The sequence below is a fragment of the Scyliorhinus torazame genome, chromosome 18, assembly GCF_047496885.1.
Source record: "Scyliorhinus torazame isolate Kashiwa2021f chromosome 18, sScyTor2.1, whole genome shotgun sequence".
Lineage (NCBI taxonomy): Eukaryota > Metazoa > Chordata > Chondrichthyes > Carcharhiniformes > Scyliorhinidae > Scyliorhinus > Scyliorhinus torazame.
In genome coordinates, this window is record NC_092724.1 from 142,841,302 (window position 1) to 142,860,278 (window position 18,977).

The window sequence follows — 18,977 nt, forward strand, 5'->3', positions numbered from 1 at the left end:
GTTCAAGTCCCACACCAGGGGCGGGATTCTCCGACCCCACGCCGGGTTGGAGAATCGCCGGGGGCTGCCGTGAACCCCGCCCCCGCCGGTTGCCGAATTCTCCGCGATGGGCCGAAGTCCCTCTGCTGGATTGCCTGTCCCGCCGGTGAGGATCAAACCACCTCTCTTCCCTGCGGGAATAGGCGGCGCGGGTGGGCTCCGTGGTCCTGGGGGGGGGGCGCGGGGCGATCTGGCCCCAGGGGGTGCCCCCATGGTGGCCTGGCTCGCGAACAGGGCCCACCGATCCGCGGGCGGGCCTGTGCTGTGGGGGCACTCTTTTCCTTCCGCCTCGGCCACAGTCTTTACCATGGCCGACGTGGAAGAGACACCCCCCCCTGCGCATGCGCGGGGATGACATCAGCAGCCGCTGATGCTCCCGCGCATGCGCGGACTTCCGCCGCCTGGCGAAGTCCTTTCGGCCCCGGCTGGCGTGGCGCCAAAGGCCTTTCCCACCGGCTGGCGGCGCGCCAACCACTCCGGCACGGAGCTAGCCCCTCAAGGTGGGGGCTTGGCCCCTAAAGGTGCGTCCCGACGCTGGAGTGGTTTACGCCACTCCATCCCGCCGGGACCCCCCGCCCCGCCAGGTAGGGAAGAATCCCGCCCCAGGACTTGATGGCCAAGGAAGGTGTGTTCATAACGTGGTCAAAATCCTTCCAGCACGCCAGTGGCTGGCAGGAAGAGTGGGAGAGATTCCTGCTCAGCCCAGGCTCGCTGCAGAATGGCGGCCCCTCAAGCCAAAGGTCTCTGGTGACAGCTTAGTGACCTGTTCCAGGGAGAGGCCCCCGAGGTGTGAGAAGAAAAGCAACAACAAGTAAACAGTGCAAAAGAAAGACAAGGGACGAAATTCTCCCGAAACGGCGCGATGTCCGCCAACTGGCGCCCAAAACGGCACCAATCAGACGGGCATCGCGCCGCCCCAAAGGTGCGGAATGCTCCGCATCTTTGGGGGCCGAGCCCCAACATAGAGGGGCTAGGCCGGCGCCGGAGGGATTTCCGCCCCGCCAGCCGGCTGAAACGGCCTTTGTTGCCCCGCCAGATGGCGCGGAAATGACATCTCCGGGTGGCGCATGCGCGGGAGTGTCAGCGGCCGCTGACAGTTTCCCGCGCATGCGCAGTGGGGAGAGTCTCTTCCTCCTCCGCCATGGTGGAGGCCGTTGCGGAGGCGGAAGGGAAAGAGTGCCCCCACGGCACAGGCCCACCCGCGGATCGGTGGGCCCCGATCGCGGGCCAGGCCACCGTGGTGGCACCCCCCAGGGTCAGATCGCCCCGTGCCCCCCCAGGACCCTGGAGCCCGCCCACGCCGCCTTGTCCCGCCGGTAAATAGCTACTCTAATTTACGCCGGCGGGACAGGCAATTTATTGGCGAGACTTCGGCCCATCCGGGCCGGAGAATCGAGCGGGGGGCCCGCCAACCGGCGCGGCACGATTCCCGCCCCCGCCCAATCTCTGGTACCGGAGACTTCGGCAACCGGCGGGGGAGGGATTCACAGCGGCCAACGGCCATTCTCCGACCCGCTGGGGGGTCGGAGAATGACGCCCCAGAAGTGCTTTTAAATCGCTTATTCTTGGAATGTGAAGAGAATTATGTTGTGGGAAATCCATTAAGACTAAGTGAGTTCTCCTTGTTTACAAGAACTTCACCTTGTGAGCAGGAAATTCCAGGGAAGTTCGTCCCTAAAATCTTTCCACAATCCTAATATAGCTGGAGCAGATTATTCAGGATTTTCAAAGGGAGTCCTGATGTATAGATATTGGACCTTCCTTCTCTGTTTTTCTACTTCCAAAATTGTTTTACAAATGTTTGGTTAATACAAAGCCTGATTACTGACCAGTTAATCTCTCTGGAATATTTTGTCAATTCCGTGGGATGAGGGCGTAACTCACTACACAAACTTGCCCAGGGCATCTGTATGTTTTCAGAATCGGATGTACCAAAGTCATGTCTCATCAACCTTCTTCCATGCTACTGTTACCTCGAGTTTGGCCATTTTCAGAGATGGTCTCCCACCTTGAACTGTCTGTAAACTTCATCCAAAAACTCTACTGCTCCTACCCTAACTTAAATAAAGTTTGTTTCACCCATCATCCCTGAGCACTCCGACTTGCACTGGTTTCTGGTTGGTCAACACCTTAATAGAATGGCACAGTGGTTAGCACAGCTGCCTCACAGCGCCAGAGACCCCGGTTCGATTCTCAGCTTGGGTCACTGACTGTGCGGAGTCTGCACGTTCTCCCCGCGCCTGCGTCTGTTTCCTCCGGGCACTCTGGTTTCCTCCCACAAGTCCCGAAAGACGTGCTTGTTAGGTGAATTGGACATTCTGAATTCTCCCTCAGTGTGCCCGAACAGGCGCCGGAGTTTGGCGACTAGGGGATTTTCACATTAACTTCATTGCAGTGGTAATGTAAGCCGACTTGTGAGACTAATAAAGATTATTCTTTAAAAACGTTCATCTTCGTTTTCAAGTCTCTAATAACCTTGTATTGTCACAAGTATGAAGTTACTGTGAAAAGCCCCTCGTCGCCACATTCCGGCGCCTGTTCGGGAATTGAACCCCCACTGCTGGCCTTGTTCTGCATCACAAACCAACTGTCTAGCCCACTGAGCTAAACCATGACCACTTCCCTCCATATTTCCTTCAGCACCACAACTCTGCATGATCTCTACCCTCCTGTACATTAGTGGCTGTACATCCAGCCTACAAACCCTAAGCTTTGGAATTCCCTCCACAAAACTCTCCACTACCCTCTCATTTACGATGTCTGATAATTTTTAGTACCATGGCAAGTTGTATAATGTTAACGGCACTATCTAAATGCAATTCTTTCTTGTATTTTTATACATCAACTTGCATCTGTTAATAAAGAATGTTTAATTCGTTCTCTCTCCGACCTCAACGTAACGTTATAAAATATTCATCTCACCCAGGAGCAGCTGACAGAGACAGGACCAAAATGCTGAAATTTGTTGACAGCTTCAACAAAAGTAAACTCGGGGAGTATTTGGGACGTCAAAGCGAAGAATCGAAGTATGAACTCGGGCAGCGATACCTAACTGACTTCATTTTGATGACCGTAACTGGTGAAGTTGTGGTGAATCTGGTAACGGTGGGTAAAAGCCTGCAGCGTTCCTTATACCTTTGCCAACTAATCATTTACCTAGGCACACAGCATGTAGATTGAACTTAGTAGCTGCCCCACCTTCTTAGGCCCCTAATATCCCACATCAGCTGCAATGGGAGCTTGTGGACCCATCCACATTGTGCATCAGTAAGACTTGCTAAGTCTGCTGACCCATTCCGTAACTGAACTGAATGGGCATCTGAAATTTATCTCAACATATATGATGCTGGAGCGATGACACCATTGTTGCCTCATTAACATTAAAGTAACAATCTGCGCAGTGTATAAACCATTCATTTCAGTGATGGAATGAGGGATTCTTCCACCTAGTATTTGCTGCAACGGTAAAATGAAGTGCTTTCCAATGCAAGTACAAGGACTGACAGCAATATTCAATGGCATTGGCATTAGAAATTGACACGGGTGTGCTAGAAGTGGCAATGGTCCATAAATAAACATCATTGGCACAGGAGTGCTTCCAACTGGAAACTAAGTGACAACTAGTGCAAACTGATACAGCCAAAATGTAAGAACTGAACATTGAGACTCCAAGCTGTGTTTTTTTGCACAAGCGAAGGTATCTCAAGAATGAGTCAGATCATAGATTGAGTAAAGCAGAACGTATTCAATGTATTTGTTGTAGTTTGTTGATTCAGGAGCGGTCAGTACCGATAAGAATGCTGACCCCATTGTCCACCCTCTAGTCCACTTAATTCAGCAAAAGCCAAAGAAAAGGTCCATCTCTCTCTCTTGCCAGAAGTGTGGCAGGTTTTCAACACAGTTCTGGCAACGTTCTGATGACACAGTGGTGAGGATGGCAAGAAATTTAGGGGACTGCCCACCTTGAATTTCTCTTGGCTGAAACCACTCCGGCTGCACTGAATGTTGTCTTTCATTTCCTCTTTTGTTTTCTTAAAGATTTTCAGGTCAGCATTTATTTCCTGCATGAATGAGCTTCAGAATGATTGTGGTCTGACCCTTCAAGAGCAATCGCCTCCCTGGATACACATTGCCGATAACATTTTCAAAAGCCGCCTGCATAATTTGTCGAAGACAATTGCGCTGTATCCAAAAATCCTGAAGCACATTCATTCTTACTTACAGGCAACAATGAATTCTAATCCTCAGGAAATGGTGAGTCTTATAAAAATATTGCAGAATGCTTAAAGTTTATGAAGGATTGATAGTAAAACGCAAGGTTGTTTAAATTGTGATTTGAAAGCGATATTAAATGTGCCTCTGTGCTCATTCAGATGTTTTGCTGACAAGACAGAACCATTCAGTTTTGCCCTTCAGTCTTTGTCTTAACCTTACTTTGAAAATATGATGGATATATTTGTGTTTTTAAGCTAAAGACTGCTCTTGTTGCATATTTAAACTTGAGCATTTCACAATTCTGCTATCCTAACTCTTGGTTCTACTTAACACTCAAATTTGCTGGTTGTATTTCGGGTGACTGAGTGTCATGAGACTGACTATCTGTTCAGCCTCCTCAGTAACAGCCAGGACCAACAGCGGGACTACGATAAGCAGCTATTGTTATTTACCTCTTCTGGTTCCCTGCTTCCCCCAGCTGTGTTAATTAAATTAAAATAAAATGATTTTCTCCAATCCTGCGAGGTAACAGTAGAATAGAATCTCGACAGTGCAGAAGGAGGCCATTCGGCCCATAAGGTCGGCACCCACCCTTGGTAAGAGCACCCTACCTAGGCCCACGTCCTGAGCCCATCCCCGCAACCCAGTAACCTAACCTTTTGTACATTTAAAAAAAACATTTTATTGAGATATTTTTGGTATTAAAACAACAACAAAATAAACAATGTACATGAATCTATAAACATAGTGCAAAAGACGTCTCCCTCCCTAACAGGTCCCACCTTTATTAACCCCCTACTCTAAATTAAACTACCCCCCCCCCCTTCTGCTGACGATTAATTTTCCGCAAAGAAGTTGACGAACGGTTGCCACCTCCGGGTGAACCCTAACATTGACCCTCTCAAGGAGAACTTGATTTTCTACAAACAGAGAAAGCTAGCCATGTCCGACAGCCAGGTCTCCGACTTTGGGGGCTTTGAGTCCCTCCAAGCTAATAATATCCGTCTCCGGGCTACCAGGGAAGCAAAGACCAGAACGTCTGCCTCTTTCTCCTCCTGGATTCCCGGGTCTTCCAACACCCCGAAAACCGCCACCTCTGGACTCAGTGTCACCCTTGTTTTTAACACCGTGGACATGACATCTGCAAATCCCTGCCAAAGTCCCCTAAGCTTCGGACATTCCCAAAACATGTGGACATGGTTCGCTGGTCCTCCCGCACACTTTACACACCTGTCTTCCACCCCAAAGAATCTGCTCATCCGGGCCACTGTCATGTGAGCCCGATGAACGACCTTGAATTGTATCAGGCTGAGCCTGGCACATGTTGTGGACGAGTTGACTCTATTCAACGTGTCCACCCACAGACCATCCTCTATCTCCCCTCCCAGCTCCTCCTCCTACTTGCGCTTCAGCTCCTCGGTCTGCGTCTCCTCCGACCCCATAAGCTCCTTATAAATGTCGGAGACGCTCCCCTCTCCTACCCACCCTCTGGAAACTACCCTGTCCTGAATCTCCCTTAGCGGTCGGAGCGGGAAGGTTGACACCTGTTTACATAGGACGTCCCGCACCTGCAGGTACCTGACTTTGTTTCCCCTCGCCAACCCAAACGTCTCCTCCAGCGCCCTCATACTCGGAATGCTCCCCTCTATAAACATATCCCCCATTCTCTCAATCCCTGCTCTCCGCCATACCCGGAACTTCCCATCCATACTTCCCGGGGCAAACCGGTGATTATTACAGATTGGGGACCAGACCGATGCTCCCTCTGCTCCCGCATGTCTCCCCCATTGCTCCCAGACTCTCTGGGCCGCCACCACCACGGGGCTGGTGGAGTACCGTGACGATGGGAACGGCAGAGGCCCAGTTACCAACGGCGCCAAACTGGTGCCCTTGCATGAAGCCGACTCCATACGCTCCCATGCCGACCCTCCCCCCACCATCCACTTCCTGATCATGGCTATATTCGCCGCCCAGTAATAGTTACTAAAATTTGGCAGCGCCAGCCCGCCCTCTCCCCGACTCTGCTCAAGCATTACTATCCTTACTCGCCGGGTCTTGCCCGTGTCATGATATTCAAACACACACATCATGATAGACACACCAACAGACAAATCAGAACACACAACACCACAACCAATCACAGAAAGATATAAAAGCACAAACACGACACCTGGTGGTCAGTATTAGCTGGACAGGAGGACCAGGACAGACCTGCTACACGACACACTCAGGGAGACAGCACGTGCAGAGTATCCAGAACGAACTGTAGATAAGAGTTAAAATAAAATAGAGTTGTACCACATACAACTGTGTTGGCTCATCTGTACACCAGAGAACCCAACACCACATGGTACAGGAGTGGATCGATACCTGCCGGCATACCTCAGTGTACAGAGACAACCAGCAGTGCCCAGGCAAAATGATAGAGCTCCCGGTTCCGCAGCCGCTCCAGTGCCACGGCGATCTCCGTGAAAACCGGCGGCGATTCCGGCAAGTGTTCGAATTGTTCCTGGTGGCAGCTGAACTCCAAGACCTGGATGATAGTGAAAAAATTGAATTTCTCCTCACCATCGCCGGTGCAAGGGCAAGAGAAATATTCACAAGGTTCAGGTTCTTCAGGAGGCAGCAAAGGTACGATTACTAGGCAGTCCTGGACAAATTCTCCAAGTACTGTGAAGAAAACGCAATCCAATCGGCAAGTAAAGGTAAGAAAAGCGGCAGTACTCACCTCGTGGCCGGGATCCCGGAGCCCGAATTCCCAGAGGCCGAAATCCCGGGCCTGAGAGAGGGCTGGGTCGAGGTCGGCGGCCATCTTGCTAAAGGTATCACGCTAGCACAGTTGCGCGAGCAGTGCGCAGAACCGGAAGTTTCGTTTGCGCATGCGCGAGATGCTGCGCATGCGCAGTCAAGAAAACGGCCATAGGTAAAGGAACAACGATCTGAGCATGTGCAATCGCTTCCTACGTGCTACATACCGAGCGTCAGGATGTCAGAGGCCCCAGACCGCACCAATTTAAAAGGGAAACGTCCCAAATCCAATTTAAAAGGGAAACGTCCCAAATCAAAAAAGCAAAAATCTGTTAAAGCTGTAAAACAACCTTCCCTCACCTGGAATGACAGCACATTGCCGCAAATTGACCCAGGAGATGAATTTGACCTCCGAAGAACCCTCCGACAAGCAGTTACCTACGCACAAGCCGATGATTCCGACCTCGAATACTTCGATGATGATCTTTACAGTGTTTCCGGACCTCGCGAGCCCAATGATAGCTCCGTGGTCCTATACGACTATGACTCGGACGAACCTTTTGTGTTGCACATTGGCGGCCCCCACATTGAATCCGACGCAGATGCGGATTCATTTTTCGGATTTGAGGATCTTCAACCCAGCAGATATGACGTCCCAACTTATCAGAACTGGATGATGCTGCAGCCTGACATTAACAGACAGGGAGTGGTGCAAGCACACGGAGAGCGCCCTGCTGCCACACAGAGCGTGGTCCACGTCCCGCTCAACGTTCCCGACTCTATGAAAGAAGACATGCAAGACTCCAGAGCGCAGTCCTCGCATGAACCAGAAGTGACTCCAGAGTCACAAGCCTCCACAGCAAGCTCGTGGACAGACTTCACAATTGCAGAAACGCAAGACTCCAGAGCGCAGTCCTTGCACGAACAAGAAGTGACTCCAGTGTCACAAGCCTCCACAGAGAGCTCGTGGACAGCCTCCACGATAGAAGCAACGCAAGACTCCAGAGCGCAGTCCATGCACGAACAAGAAGTGACTCCAGTGTCACAAGCCTCCACAGAGAGCTCGTGGACAGCCTCCACGATAGAAGCAACGCAAGACTCCAATGTGCGGTCCTTGCAGGAACAAGACCATGAGGGTCTAGCAACCTCTCCTGACCAACCAGCGGCAGACGATGCAAGTCTGCCATGCTCACGTGAACAGCAAGAAGGCTATAACAGCCTACCATGCTCCACTACACAGCAGCATGACCATGACGGTCTCTCATGCTACAATGAAGGGCACAGCTTTTCTTACCTTTACTTGCCGATTGGATTGCGTTGAAGGGCACAGCGCTGAAGACTGTTCCATCCCAACTGAAGACAAGCCAAAGGAATCGCCTCTTCCAAGCCCGAAGAAAAAAGGTTTATGCGCTGACCTTCAGGATCATTATAGCCGAACAGAGATTAATAATGCTGCACGGTCACAGAAGGATGCTGAGGATTTGCTAAAGAAATTAATTGAATGTTTAACTTGCAAGGAGCAGACTGAGAATTGCCAGTGTTTTAGTACGGATCGAAAAAATGGACAAGTCATTGATCCTCAGGTAATGGAAATAACACAACCTGAATCATATCTACAGCAGGGACAAATGTCTCCCTTCACCACAACGCCGCAAAGTCCCAACTTCAGAGACCAGCAGTTAGTCAGTAATGACTCTTCAAACCTTGAGGGGAACATTAATTGCATTGAACCTATACACACTCCACTGATAAATGAGCAGAACATTGGAGCAAGAATCCTGAGGACACCGACATCGAGTAGCCAGATAACGAATTTAAAACCCGCAGCAGTTTCAAGTGAACCAAGTGTGCTTTCCACTAATGGTGAAGATGCAGATAAGGTCGACCCGATTATCCATTGTACCACACTAGTGATTAAGCAGTTATGTATGGGGAGTATAATGTGGGCAATTGAGAACAGTAAAAGAGAGACTGTGACCATGCCAGTCCCAGCAAAATCAGACACAGAGACCATGAAGGCATGTACATTAGACAAAGATACATATGAGGTACCTGAGAAGAAAAGTGAAACGGAATGTTCTTTTGGAAAATAGCACAATGTCGACAGAAACATTGGATCCTATATTCAAGACCATACATATGGGAGAATTTGGGGGTAATAAACAAGGTTCTGCAATGTCTGGGGGAAGATTTAAAATTCCAAAGAAGAAAAGCCCAAATGAAGGACAACGGCAAGACAATGACAGTCCACCGACATGGTGTGCATCACCAGATGAAAACTCTGACAATTTACCCAACCCTAGTGAACAGCAAGCTGCTAATGAGGATCTATCCACGGGATGTGAGACGAGTGACGACAGCATCCCACTTCCCATGCAAAAGGTGCAAGGTGACAGACCTCGCCTAGTGCGTACCGAGGCACTCGACGATCACGGTGGGACCACTGACGACTGCGGTGGCGGCGCACCGCTTCCACCCTCGATGGCTCGAGCCTCTCCACTGGTCGGTGCATTCCTGCATGTTCCGACTCCAGAAGTGCAGCTTCAGGGAATCTCGGCTGCCTCCAGTGAACCTGTTGGGACTCCGGACGGGGAGCATCGACGGAAGGCAGACCGGACTCCACATGGGGAGCAGCCAAGTGCCGACTCTGATTCGCGCACGCCAGACCTTGCTCCGGACGGGCGGTGTCGCGGCCTCGGTGATGGCACGCTCAGGGTGACGGCGGATGCCACGGCAACAGGGAATGGATCGCGTGGCAGTCCCACTGGGTCGGCAGTGGCGACCAGCACCGGCGGTCCAAGACGGACACACCAATTCGCGCCATCGCCAGACGTTGATGCGAGCAACAATTCTCTCTCCAAGGCGACATGCTTCGACGTTTCTCTGCGGAGTCGCCCTTCCGGCACAGCAGGTGGCCGGAACCAGCGTGCACGGTCTCGGCCAACTTCCACATCTGGCACAGTCATCGCCTTGCATGATATTAGTGATGGTGCTTCTTCGATGGCAACGACCCATCGGCTACAAGATGCCGTCCACCACAAACATAAAAAGAAAAAAGACTCCACCTTGTTCCTGGCATGCAGGGCGGATGGATTGGTGCGTAGGCACAATCAGCGAGCTTTGCGCCGCCTTCCACGCTCGCAACTGAACCGTACGCACACGCCGGATCCTCCACTGGTTCCCAAGGATGACTTCGTGGAGATGCCACGGATCATGCCCCTTCCATCGCCACCAGAACCAAACCACAGCCAAGGCAACACTAACAAAGATGTTGAATGTTATATTTGCACGAATGAAAAACCAAGCACTGCACGAAGTACAACAAATGGAAAAGTAGAGACTTCGGCAGCAACATCACCTCCAACAGTCCAAGGTGAACCAGTGTGAACCCAAATCTCCACAGCTGAACCGGCTTGAGGACCAGCCTATTCTTGAGGCGGTCACCCATTAGACTGGACTTATAACGCTGTTCATACGTTCAAAAAGTCAAACACTTCTGTATTATAACCTGTTGTTGTTTATCGTTCCAGATATCGTGTGACCGGACCACTGTTCAAGTTTTTTTTTTTCTCGCATTCATGTTTTGTTATGGTACAACCTTGTTAGTGTGACGCACCCGACATCGCCCCATGTAAATAGTTACGTCATATACACACGCTGTACACAACACACACACACACTCTTAGATGCACTCACGACACGATTATATTTATAACCACGTAGGCACATATCTTTGTAAAAAGGGGGGATGTCATGATATTCAAACACACACATCATGATAGACACACCAACAGACAAATCAGAACACACAACACCACAACCAATCACAGAAAGATATAAAAGCACAAACACGACACCTGGTGGTCAGTATTAGCTGGACAGGAGGACCAGGACAGACCTGCTACACGACACACTCAGGGAGACAGCACGTGCAGAGTATCCAGAACGAACTGTAGATAAGAGTTAAAATAAAATAGAGTTGTACCACATACAACTGTGTTGGCTCATCTGTACACCAGAGAACCCAACACCACAGCCCGCACAAACAAAGCACTTTGTTGACCCGTTTAAAAAATGACCGCGGAATAAAGATGGGGAGACACTGAAATACAAACAGGAATCTTGGGAGGACCGTCATCTTCACCGTCTGCACCCTCCCAGCTAGTGCCAACGGAAGCGCATCCCATCTCCGAAAATCGTCCTTCATTTGGTCTACAAGTCGGGCAAGATTTAATTTATGCAGCCGGTCCCATTCCCGCGCCACCTGGATGCCTCAATACCTAAAGCTTCCCCCTACTAATCTAAACGGTAGCTCCCCCAATTGCCTCTCCTGTCCCCTTGCCTGGACCCCAAACATCTCACTTTTCCCATATTTAGCTTAAACCCCGAAAACCGGCCAAATTCCCTCAGAACCCTCATGATTTCTTCCATCCCCTCTATTGGGTCCGATACGTACAGAAGCAGGCCGTCTGCATAAAGCAAGACTCTGTGGGCCCCCCCCTCCCCCCCCCCCCCTCCCCCCGGACCAGCCCCTTGAAGCTCTGAGAGCAATTGCCAGCAGCTCTATATCTAGCGCGAACAACAGTGGGGAGAGGGGGCATCCCTGTCTCGTCCCCGGTGCAGTCTAAAGTAGTCCGATTGTTGTCCTATTTATCCGTATGCTCGCCACAGGAGCCTGATACAGTAACCTGACCCAGTCAATAAAGCCCCGCCCGAATCCGAACCGCCCAGTACCTCTCAGATATTCCCATTCTACCCGATCAAAAACCTTCTCTGCGTCCATTGCGATCACTACCTCCACCTCCCTACCTTCCGGGGGTATCATGATCACGTTTAACAGCCTCCTTATGTTGGCCACCAACTGCCTACCATTAACAAACCCCGCCTGGTCCTCCCCAATAACGTCCAGAATACAATCCCCAATTCTGGAGGACAAAATTTTGGCCAGCAGTTTGGCGTCTACATTCAACAAAGATATCGGCCTGTAGGAACCGCACAGCTCCAGGTTCTTGTCCCGCTTAAGCATCAGCGAAATCATGGCCTGTGACATCGTCGGAGGCAGCCCCTCTCTCCCTTGCCTCATTGAACATCCTCATCCACAACGGTCCCAAAATCCCAGAGAACATTTTATAGAACTCCACTGGGTACCGTCTGGCTCAGTTGAAACCCACCCCTATCTCTTACAACCTTATCAGGGCCCCCAGCCCTTCTACCAACTCCCCGTCCACCTTTGGGAAATTCAGCCCCCCGAAGAAGTGCCTCATCCCCTCCGGCCCCATTGGGGGCTCCGACCCATACAGCCTACTGTAAAAATCCCTAAACTCCTTATTCACCCTTGCTGAATCTCCAACCAGTTTCCCATCTCCGTCATTTACTTACCCTATCTCCCTGGCTGCCTCCCTCTTTCTAAGCTGCTGTGCAAGCATTCTGCTGGCCTTCTCTCCCTGTGGGCCCGTATCGAGATCAGCTCCCCTCTAACCACCACCTTCAATGCTTCCCAGACCATCGCTACTGAAATTTCCCCCATGTCGTTGACCTGCTGGTAGCTCTGAATACATTTCCTCAGCCGCTCGCGCACCCCTTCGTCAGCCAAAAGTCCCACATCTAACCTCCATTGCAGTCGCTGGTTACTGTCTTTACTAACCTGTGGGTCAACCCAGAGCGGTGCATGGTCTAAGATTGTGATCGCCGAGTACCCCGTGTCCACCACCCCAGCCAGCAAGGCCCTGCTCAAAATAAAGAGATCAATGCGGGAGTACACTTTATGCACGTGTGAGTAGAGGGAGAACTCCTTCACCCTCGGCTGCCCAAATCTCCATGGATCCCCCCCCCCCCCCCACATCAGCTCCATGAACCCTTTTAGTTCCTTTGCCATTGCTGGCACCCTGCCCGTTTTTGAGCTTGACCGGTCCAAGCCAGGGTCAATAACTGTGTTGAAGTCCCCTCCCATGACCAACCTGTGCGAGCCCAGGTCCAGTATCTTCCCCAGCATCCTCTTTATAAACTCCACATCATCCCAATTTGGCGCATACACATTTACTAATACCACTTACACCCCCTCCAGTTTCCCACTGACCATAATGTACCGACCTCCCACATCCGAGACTATACCCACCTCAAACACCACCCGCTTTTTGATCAGGATCGCGACCCCACTAGTCTTTGAATCCAGTCCCGAGTGAAAGACCTGACTGACCCAACCTTTCCTCAATCTAATCTGGGCAGCTACTCGAAGGTGCGTCTCCTGCAACATTACCACATCCGCCTTCAGTCCCCTAAGATGCGCGAACACACGTACCCTCCTGACCGGCCCATTTAGCCCTCGAACATGCCAGGTGATCAGCCTAGTTGGGGGGCTCATTGCCCCCCCCCCACCTCCCACTTCGCCGATCAGCCATCTATTTTGGGCCAGCCTCCAGCCCGTGCTCCGCGCCTCCACCGGCCCGCCCCCAGGCAGCCTCCGCCCCCAACCTCCTCTCTGTCTCTTAGCACAAATCCCTCCCTCGTCAGCAGAACATTCCCCCCCCCCAGTAACAACACAATGTAACCCAACCCCATTAATAAACCTAACATATTATGCACCATCCCCCCACTACGCTTCCGTGAGCTAGCCCGCCCAGCTAGCTTGGTGGCCCCCATCCCTGGCGCCGAAAAGTCTCCCATCTATTGTTCCCTCCCCACCCTCTCCCCCGCTTATACATACATATTCCAATGACAAACAATCCCAACACAATTGCCCGACAGTAAAACAGGGAGAGAAAGAAAAATGCTCACAAAGATCAAGTAAAAGATCCAAAACCTAAACAAGCACACCTCCATCCCCCAACAGTGCAAATGTAAACCTTAAGCTCTGCCACTGGTCCCAAATCAGTACAGATGGCATTACAGAAAGCTTCCACAAAACGAAAAACGAGAATTAAAAAAAAAAACATGAATGTTGCAGCAAAGTTCAAAAGTTCTCAGTCCACCACCAGTCCTTTCCTTTTCGCGAAGTCCAGCGCGTCCTCAGGCGACTCAAAATAAAAATGTTGCTCCTCGTACGTGACCCAGAGATGGGCCGGATACAACAGTCCGAACTTCACCTTTTTCTTAAAAAGGATCGACCTGGTCTGTTTGAAACCTGTTCGTCTCCTGGCCACCTCCACACTCAGGTCCTAGTAAACCCGCAGGATTCTGTTGTCCCATTTACAGCTCCGTGTCTGCTTGGCCCACTGTAGAATGCGCTCCTTATCCGAGAACCTGTGGAATATCACCACCATTGCCCTCGGGGGGGTCTCCCATTTGCGGCTTCCTCATGTGTGCTCTGTGAGCTCTGTCCACCTCCCAAGGGTCGGGAGAATGCCCCATCCCCCAGCAGCTTCTCAAACATATCCGCGATGTATGCCCCAGCGTCCGCTCCTTCTGACCCCTCTGGGAGCCCAACGATTCTCAAGTTCTGCCTGCGGGACCTATTCGCTCGGTCCTCCACCTTCTCAAGGAGTTTCTTCTGCTGGTCTCTCAGCATCCCCACCTCCAACTCCACCGCAGTTTGATGTTCCTCCTGCTCAGCCAGCGCCTTCTCTACCTTCTAGATCGCCTGATCTTGAGCATCCAATCTAAGCTCCAGCCACTCAATTGACTCTTTTATCGGGTCCAAGCAGTCCCGTTTCTGTTTAGCAAAGCTCTCCTGGATAATTTGCATCAGCTGCTCCGTTGACCGCTGGCTCGACAAGCCAGAGGTCCGGTCCTCCGCCATGCTATCTCCTGCTGCAGCTTCCGCCCAAGCCTTCTCTGTCTTTCTATTTCTGCCTTTACAAGCACTTCTAGTCCTCCTCTCCATGCACCAATGTGGGAATTCAGTACACAATTGCCTCTGTCATCAGTTTTACAATTCAAGTCCGGCAGAAAATCGGGGGAAAAGGTCCAAAAGTCCGACCCGAGCGGGAGCCACCAAATGTGCGACTTACTCCTTCATAGCCGCCACTGGAAGTCAACCTTTTGTACATTAAGGAGCAATTTATCATGGCCAATCCACCCAACCTGCACATCCTTGGACTGTGGGAGGAAACCGGAGCACCCGGAGGAAATCCACGCAGACACAGGGAGAACGTGCAGACTCCACACAGTCAACTGAGGCCGGAATTGAACCTGTGTTCCTGGAGTTGTGAAGCAGCAGTGCTAATCACTGTGCCGCCCAAAGTACTATTTCGTGCCAATGAAAATTTGGCTTCTCTTTATTTCTGGATTCTGAACAACAGTGTTGAATTCAATAAATCTCAACAATACCCCACTCATGAAGAACTGACCATTTCTTGACAAGAACTTGATGCAAATGTTTAGAAGAGCACAACGTTTTAAAGATGTGCCCAGGGATCAATAAGTAGGTAAGCCCGAGGCTATAAGAATCACACTTGTTAGCCACATAAAGAGTACCATGAATGTGCATCAAAGAAAATCGACATAAAGTTCTTCGCTTTCCCAGGTATAAAGGATTGCATTGTCGTTAATGACATGGAGAGAGAAGAAAATGCAAATGGTACTCGCAGTCTTGTTATACACCAGCTGTAGCTCTGGACATTGCAGAATGATAAATGCTAATCATACTAACGAATGTGACCATCACCTAGAGCAATAGCATCAAACAGACATTTTGTAAAGTTGTGATTGTTTGTGATGCAACACTAGAGGAAGCACTTTCTGCACATGTGCAGATGTAGTTCGTGTTGCAAGAGTTTAGTGTTGCAGGCACCACACGCCGGTTTAGCTTAGTTGGCTAGACAGCTGGTTCATGATGCAAAGCGAGGCCAGCAACGTGGGCTCGAACCCCGTACCGGCTGAGGTTATATTGGAGGCCCTGCCTTCTCAACCTTGCCCCTCGTCTGAGGTGTGGCGATCCTCAGGTTAAATCACCACCAGTCAGCTCTTCCCCCCCCCCCCTCAAAGGGGAAAGCAGCCTCTGGTCATCTGGGAGGAGGGTGACTTTGCCTTACGCCCCACTCAATTTCCCTCACAATAAAGAGAGGATAGAAAAAAACCATGACAGTAAGAGGTGAAAATGCCAGTGAGAAAATAGCAGCTGTACCAGCAATAATAACTGACTCCTTTAAGTGCTAAATCCAGCTACCTTCCACCAAGTCATAACCAACCAAATCCGCCAAAGAACCAGGCCGAAACCAACTTGTCCAAAAGTTTCTTGCCTAGTTAAATGAGTACAATTGATTACCTTGATAAATAAATATTAAATTAAAAAATCATCCCCCAATGTGGGGCTCGCGATTCAGTAAGTCCTATTCAGTACCAACTGCGATGGTCAGGCTGTACAGGGGCTTGCTCCAAAAAGTCACTCATTCCAACTTTGGTGATTGCTCCATAACTCACTGTCCAAAACTTCTCAAATCGTTGTCTCCCGCCGGTCTGGGCAAGAATCTTTCAGACAATGTAGTTTGGGGGCAGTGCTTTGGCCGACATGATTTGTTCCATGATGAAATGTTGTAGCTGGCACATTTATTGTTATTGTTGCTGATACGGCCGCTACTTTCTCATTGCCATTTTCCCCACTCACTCTGTCATGGATTTACTTTCCATGGTCTTCATTTGGAGGCATTCCTCACACTTATATAAAAGTGTTGCCGCAGTCCCAAATGAGCATAGGCTGCTATCCCCTTGAGGGGGAGAGCTGATTTATGGTGACTTAACCTGAGGATCACCACACCTCAGGCGAGGGGTAAGGTTGAGGGGGGAGTGGGGGCCTTCATGAATAATCTCAGCCGGTACAGGAATTGAACCCACGCTGTGGGCCTCACTCTGCAGCACAAACCAGCTGTCCAGCCAATGAGCTAAACCAGCACCCAGCTTATAAAGCTAGGCTTTAATACATGACATGTGCAAACTTCAGCAAGCATGGTATGGGCTGGGTGCATAGATGCAATCGTCCCTGATGCCTTTTCCAGTCAGTCTTAAAACCTGAGAAAGACATTGATAAATGTAACTGCTTCCACGGTTACCAATGTTGAGATTACAGAATCAGGGGAACATCTCTTCACACGGGTATCATTTGTGCTTATTTTTCAGACGCTTGACATATTTGCAGCTGCTGCTTGTGCTGAAGGTGCTCACGCTTTGGATATTGTGACAATTAACAACTGCAGGGAATTAATCAAAATAATGGAAACTGTACAGCCATCGGTTGAACTCATTTATGATAACAATTACGTCAAAGCTTGCAGATCAGTATGCCAGCAAACTATTGGTGCAATCAGGTAAGCGCCACATTTTGTTTATCTCATGAAGTACCTGCTGACTGATGTGTTGTTTCATGTTGCAAATTCTCCACCCGATTTCAGGTCCATGGCTGTGGCACTGTCGCCCCTGCCCCCCCATTTGAAGCTTCAAAAGTGTTCATTGTTTTCAGGAGGGACTTCCAGCCCCTCATTCAGGAGGAAGCCCCGCCTCAGAGAGCTGCCAATCTGATTGGCCAGCAGCTCTGTAACCCCTGGAGTGTCGGAAACTGCAGTGGATGGGACTGGGACTGCAAGCAGACCCCAGAGACTAAGTCCCGGGAGTATAGGAACAAGTAGGTTCTGGTGGTCTTGGGGAAGGGAGTGTAGAAGAGGCCTGGAGAGGTAAGGGCCGGGGGGTGGTGGGGGGTGGGGGGGGGGGATGGTGTTGGGGTATGGTCGAGAGGCTGGGAAGTGAACTGTCCGTGAACTCCTCCCGCCAGCCTGAAGATTGAGGCTGGGCAGAAAAAACCTTGAAGTGGTCATTAATTGGCCACTTAAGGGCCTCAATTGGGACAAGGGAAGGCGGGCCTTGCCTGTCCCAGCTTAAAGAGTGCACAGAGATTGGGGTGGGTGGGAACTCATGGTGAAGGCCATCATAGTAATATTATACTCACCCCCTCACCTACAAATGTCCCAGCAGGACGATCGTAAAATTCAGCCTCGTGTTTTCCTTCAAATAAGACTGGAGAAGTCGATGCAAATATAAAATGTATTTTCCCCAATAGTGACAGTGAATCTGGACAAGAATAATCTAGTTAACACAGGGCAATATACAACTTTCATACTCTTTGTGCTCTGAGGATTCCATTGTTTTGCCAGTATATGAAATGCATGATTTTAGCATGTTGTATGATATGAGAGAGCAGAGGGCGATACATGTCTACAAGAGGGGGGATGGCAGTGGCTTTAACAAACAGCCAGGACAGACAAGTTGGGCTGCATTTTGCCCCGTCTTGTGGAAACGCACCTCACTGCCGCCTGCCACATGGGATCAAGTACTCAGCCTGAAAGAGGTTGTGATATAAATTGATTGCATATCCTTTTATCTAAGCTCTACGACAAAATATACACATCAGTTCTGATAAAGTTCATACTTTTTTATTCTTACCACGAAGAATTTCAATATTAGAATCATATGAAGAGTAGTAATTTGATTTATTTTATTGTCTGTTAGATCAAACTGGGAATGTGTACTTGTGTTGGCGGTGTTTATCGAACATGTCGTTTTCAGTGTAGCTGCTGACACTGATGACCGGTTACGAAACATTGCTGTGAAACATTGTACACAGCTTCAGAAGGTAAAGAACAAATCTCTGCAATGAATTAACTTGTCATCTTATACACAGTGATGTGTCGAGGGCAATTATTGTATTTTACCTTATTTTCAGCTTATAAAAACATATTTGCCTGTCAAGAATGCGAAACACATGAGATTCCTGGATATCTCTGTAACTCTCTCTTAATTATTGGAGATTAATGGTTAACACTTAGATTGAGTGCGAATACCTCATCAATTTGTACCGATGACAGGCACACTCCCTTCAGCAGTAAAACATAAGGCTGACAATGTGATAGAGTAATTGTTTATCCTCCGTCCCTCATCCCACTGCAAAGCACATATAAAATAAAAGCTCCTTCACATCGTCCCCGTACAGACGTTGGCTAAGAAATGCAATAAAATGAACAGCAGGTCACTGCAAAATGTGTAAACATCAA

The 18,977-nt window shown here is 49.9% G+C and overlaps 1 protein-coding gene across 5 annotated transcripts in view; it reads left to right on the forward strand.

Annotated features, from left to right (window-relative positions):
* LOC140395585 (E3 ubiquitin-protein ligase rnf213-alpha-like) overlaps nucleotides 1-18,977 on the forward strand; it is a 192,537-nt gene that overhangs the window by 109,385 nt on the left and 64,175 nt on the right. For all 5 annotated transcript variants that reach the window (XM_072483546.1, XM_072483548.1, XM_072483547.1 and 2 more), the window contains exons 42-45: nucleotides 2,966-3,144; nucleotides 4,078-4,293; nucleotides 17,053-17,240; nucleotides 18,436-18,559. In XM_072483546.1, coding sequence (XP_072339647.1) covers nucleotides 2,966-3,144; nucleotides 4,078-4,293; nucleotides 17,053-17,240; nucleotides 18,436-18,559 — 707 coding nt within the window. The remainder of the gene's footprint in view (nucleotides 1-2,965; nucleotides 3,145-4,077; nucleotides 4,294-17,052; nucleotides 17,241-18,435; nucleotides 18,560-18,977) is intronic.